The following is a 5021-nucleotide window of genomic DNA, read 5'->3' as shown; positions in this document are numbered from 1 at the left end:
ATATATCGATTAATTTACAAGGGCCAATGTAACTGTAAGCCATCTACTATAGATATAAATATATGTAACTTTTATTTTTTATTTGCAGTAAATATTTGTCGTAATTTAATTTATTTGCTATTTCTGTTATTTATTAGAATGCTCGTAATGATATTACGTAATGTTTGAGATAATAAATACTATAATAATCATAAAATATTTTTTCTTTTTAATTTCTTATTAATAACCAAAAGTTTTGCGATTATTTGATCACTATTAATTATTGTCTTCTTTGTTTAAAGTTCGTGTAAAGCCACATTCAAAAGGTGTAAATGCCTGATATAAATCAACAACTTTAATATAGTATTTGAAAGGAGCCGTTGACTTGGGCGGTGTACCTTAAGAAGGAATAAGACCTCCGTTGAAAAATAACCTTATTTGTTGACGTCTAGTGTGCTTCGGAGGAAAATAAATTTATTCCACTGAATATAAGGCTCTCGAGGAACGTAGGCTAGTAGCCTTATATTATGTTATTGAATGCAGATTTTAAACATTACATGAAAACGCGGACTACTTAGTCCTTCAAATATTTAAATGAACGTACTGAAAACTTGTATGTTTTAAATATTATGTTTATGTTAACATATTTTTTACTTAATAGATAAAACCAAAACAATCTTATGCTGTTATCTTGCTGTTTATTATCGTACTAGCGACCTGTCCGTGGCTTCGTCCGCTTGAAATACCTGTTATTTACGTAATATATTGATTAATGTCCTTGTCCTTCTGTGTTTGCGGCGCACTAAAAGTAAAATTTTTGTAAAAAGTAAAACTAATGTAAAATTTGTTAATACCTTGTAATCCACACTATCTAAACTAAAATAATTAATATTAAAAATATAAAACACTAATGTTGCGCTTACATTTTCGCACGCGTGGATCACATAATTATGGGAGTAAGACTATTTCTTGCAATAAAATTGAAACAACAAACAACTATGCACATTATATTTTATTGTTTGTAAAGACAAAGAAAGAAAAAAAAATTAAATACTATACAACATTTTTATCCTACCTATTTAATATCAATAAATATATATAATTTAAAAAAAAAATAACAAACCATCTTCACATGCTAGGTATATGTATTTACATTAAAGTTCTAAAAAGAAAGTTAATTGCTAAGTTAACGAATAATTAATTGCACTGACAACATGAAATAGAAGACGAAGGGACAGAAACTTTTATTAGCAGTTCCTTGACGTTTCAAATTTGTCTTTAAAGGAATACTTATGTTTGCTAAGCGTAAGTAATAACTGAAGAGCGATATTTTTCTAGCATATTTTAAAAACTAACACATTTTAGAACACTATATAAAATTTGTTTGTAGTTTTTAATGTATTTTAAAGTATTATTCCATATATTCCAAATTTTTTGAGGCTTCGTTGTACAAGGGCACAATTCCTAGTCGAAGAAAGGAAATATATAATATTTTTATTTTTTCGCTGTGGTAAAGCAACGCGCGGCGTTTAATTCCGCCACTCAACACTGAAATGAAATGGCTCAAGAATTTGGCGGAAAATGGGAAAGTTAAGTGTCTTAATACTAGGTTCCCTCTGTTTACCCTGCTACATGCTGGATACAAAAAAAATTGACAATTGCAATGATTGCGAAAACTGCCAATGGGAGCGAATTTCTATAGTAGGTATAACCATAATCCCAGTGTGAAAGGTTACGAAGGATTTAGCACGGATCAATGATTTATTATGAGTTCGGGACTACACAATATATACATTATTTCGCGCATTATTCACTATAACATTACAAATGTATGTGTACAGTAGAGGAAAACCGTGTAAGTCTATTTAATGTTTCTTTGTGTTATCGTAAATATTGAAAATATTTTTATTTTCACTATACTTTTATTCTTTACTTTTGGTTGTAAATATATATTTACATATACTACTATATTACATATATATCGATTGGTATGGAGCATCATAAAGAGGAATGCGAGCGGGATTAGTGGTGCACCACATCACCGCTGTTAACCACAAAGCTATCATTAGAGCAAACCGACTACCACACTGACAATAATAATTAACTACAAAATTTCACATTCTTACTTAACTCTTACATACTAAGATATTTTTATTGTATGTATTTTTATGATGATAACAAAACTATAGTTCAGTTCGAGTAAAATTTTTAACATAGAGATACGATTTGCCCCCGGGGCCAGTGAGGCCAAGTGATCTTGCCACCGCGACGCATTCGTTTTCAGTTGTGGGCACTTCGCCTACTCTGGCGAATACATAAGCTGTGAGATCTTCGCAGCACATCATACCCATATACCGCCCTCTCGATTTCATTCGTACATCGGCGAGTTTCAAGAGGGGTCCTGGTTGAGGTCTTACTGCGTTAAAACATTAAAATTATATAATAAGTATACCTTATATATATAAAACAGTCATACAGTATGTAAAATATCAAAAGCCATTAGGTCTCGCACTCTACCTATGTAATATGGCTATATGAGAGGAAATTGTTTTACTTTTAACTATATATAATATTTTACTCTGAAATAACGAGCTTTCCCGTTCTCGGTATATACATTAGCAAAAAATCAGAAAAAAAAAACCGCTTAAAAGCGGGCTGTTTATAGTCATTATGAGTCAAGTCGTGAAAGTTAGGAGCGGAAATGGCGCGGGAGGGTATGTACAGGCAGCATTACTGTCGCACCTTTATTGCGTACTTCCATCTTGACGAGGGCTAAAAAATGTTTGGATTGACTACATATATTATAAGAATATCGCCATTGTAAATTTTAATTTTAAATTATAATTAATATTTATGACAATGCGTATTTTACCATTTAAATATATATTTTTGCGGTTACCTTTATGACGTTGTTCTGTTTTAATGAAAGCTCGAAAAGCACCAGGAGTACCACTGTAAATAAAAAGCACTTGAACTCCTGGCCGCGGCTCCATCATAAATGATGCTTTGTGCCATTCGACGCCTAAATCTGGATGTACAGCATCTACGACAGCTTGAAATCTTTTAAGTCTCTGTAAAAAAATATTTTATAAGTAATTTATTTTAAATATTTTTTAATAATATTGTAATAATTAATTAACCTTTTTCTCAACTAAAGAAAATATAATAGGTTTGACTTCTGTTGTATCAGACCAAAAATAAATAATTTTCCACATTGAGTCCACTATTCCCTGAGGGTTGAAGTAAGCGTCGCGTTCGAATTCCTCACAGGTAGTGGTAGTTTGCGAGCCTGTGCCCGTAGCTAGCGTAGACCCTGCCAGCGCGGTATATAAAACAATTACAAATGTCCAGAGCCGCGTAAACATGGTCTTCTTTGCGTTATTCATTTGTTCATTTCATTGATATGTTTGTAAATTGTTGATATATATAAAATTGCATAGCAAAGATTAAGTGTAGTGTAGATACTTCTTTTTTTTTATTTCATAAGCACTGCCATATCTTGCAGATAGTTCGTGTGCAGATTAAATTTAGGAGAACCATTCAATTTATACTATTTTTCGCTATTTTGTATCCCTAATGTGATTGTAGCACAATTGAGGAATATTTAATTGACGCGTTGTGGTAATGTGCCTAAACCCGTATAAGATGACTGACAAGATGCTAGAACGACAAATTAGTCGACACCTTACAGAAAATTACTTTAAATGGGTGTAAAATAGGGCGAGAATGGGAAGGTTCATTATGTCTAACCAGCAAAATAAAAAAAAAATACAGTCGAATTGATAACCTCCTTCTTTTTGAAGTCGGTTAAAAATATATAAGTAAAGGATAAAAATTTAAGTTATACTTAACTCATTAGTTAAGACTCAATATTTAACAGTATTTGGACTATTCTTTTTTAAATTTTAATTTTCTTTAATTAATTAATACCTTACAATTGTCACACTCTAATAAACAGATAATCATATTCAGAAATAATCATACTAAATACAAGATTAAATTAATAAATAAAATAGTTTGGTTGAGATACTTAAAAATATTAATTGCAAATGTTTTCAAAAGAATATTTTAATTACTTTCCAAAGAAAAAAAAGGTAATAAAATATTATAAAAGTACCTTTATAGCTTTGAAACATCTTACATTCTTGTTGACAAATACGTTAATAGTTTGTCATTATTTAACTTTATGGACACTGTGTTGTAAATTCTTCATAATATCAAACAAATATTTTATGACAAAATATTTTTAATAATATAAGTATCAGTATGTGTGCCGTCTTGTTCATTTTCGTGTCAATGATAGGAATTCAGATTGAATTTCGTCGATGTTCAGCTCCGTTGACTACATTGTCCATTGACTTATTAAAAGTGTCATACGAGCAGGTAAACGGACATTTCGGGCAGGCGAGTTAGTGTGCCAGCCATGGTTTGTGAGTTGGCAAGGTAGCTTCTAAGCTCAATTTTGTCCAATTCGCAATTCACATATGATGTGAAGACGTACCTATAATTAGTTTATTAAATAGTGGCTAGTTCGTAAAATATCAAATCAAAAATGAAAAAAGTTACTTTATTAGTACTTTAGTAAGACTCTACTAAAAATCTTAGAGCCATTGCGGACCATACGGACCATTGTCACTGACAATTATGCTTTATGAAAATAATTAAAAAAACATGAAAAATGTTGCAAAATACCTAATTTATATTTAGTTTCTTTTATAAACAGGTACAAAGGAATAGTTTACTTTTATAATTTAGCTTAAAGAAAAGTATGATTCTTTCAGTTGCAATTGCAGATTAGCACAAATAAACTTAGTCTTTTTTAAAAAGTTATTATACGAAATTATATGAAACACATAATATATGCCTATAAAATTGGAAGGCTCGATTTTCATCATCAGGTCCTAACTTGGTGGCAATGGGAAGTACGTACATTCAAATGAACGAAGAAAAATATTGGCTTACAATATCGAGGTAAATCTACATATAAAAAATGTAGTTGTTGAATATAATATAATCTTCTCTTTTTTGAAAAACGAAGTCGA

The 5021-nt window shown here is 30.6% G+C and overlaps 1 protein-coding gene across 1 annotated transcript; it reads right to left on the bottom strand.

The window, feature by feature from the left end:
- Positions 1-1110: 1110 nt before the first annotated feature.
- Positions 1111-3344, bottom strand: LOC146541433 (uncharacterized). The gene is made up of 3 exons (XM_085195243.1): positions 3120-3344; positions 2879-3050; positions 1111-2395 (listed from the first exon to the last, which is right to left on the bottom strand). Exons 1-3 carry the CDS (start codon positions 3342-3344, stop codon positions 2163-2165), a joined length of 630 nt encoding a protein of 209 aa, XP_085051369.1. The 3' UTR covers positions 1111-2162.
- Between the last annotated feature and the right edge of the window lie 1677 nt (positions 3345-5021).

This window comes from Heliconius melpomene, chromosome 1 (genome assembly GCF_056956725.1).
Source record: "Heliconius melpomene rosina isolate 202511_hmr_F chromosome 1, ASM5695672v1, whole genome shotgun sequence".
NCBI classification, from domain to species: domain Eukaryota; kingdom Metazoa; phylum Arthropoda; class Insecta; order Lepidoptera; family Nymphalidae; genus Heliconius; species Heliconius melpomene.
Note: the sequence above shows the minus strand (reverse complement) of the source record. Positions and strands in the feature narration are given on the sequence as shown.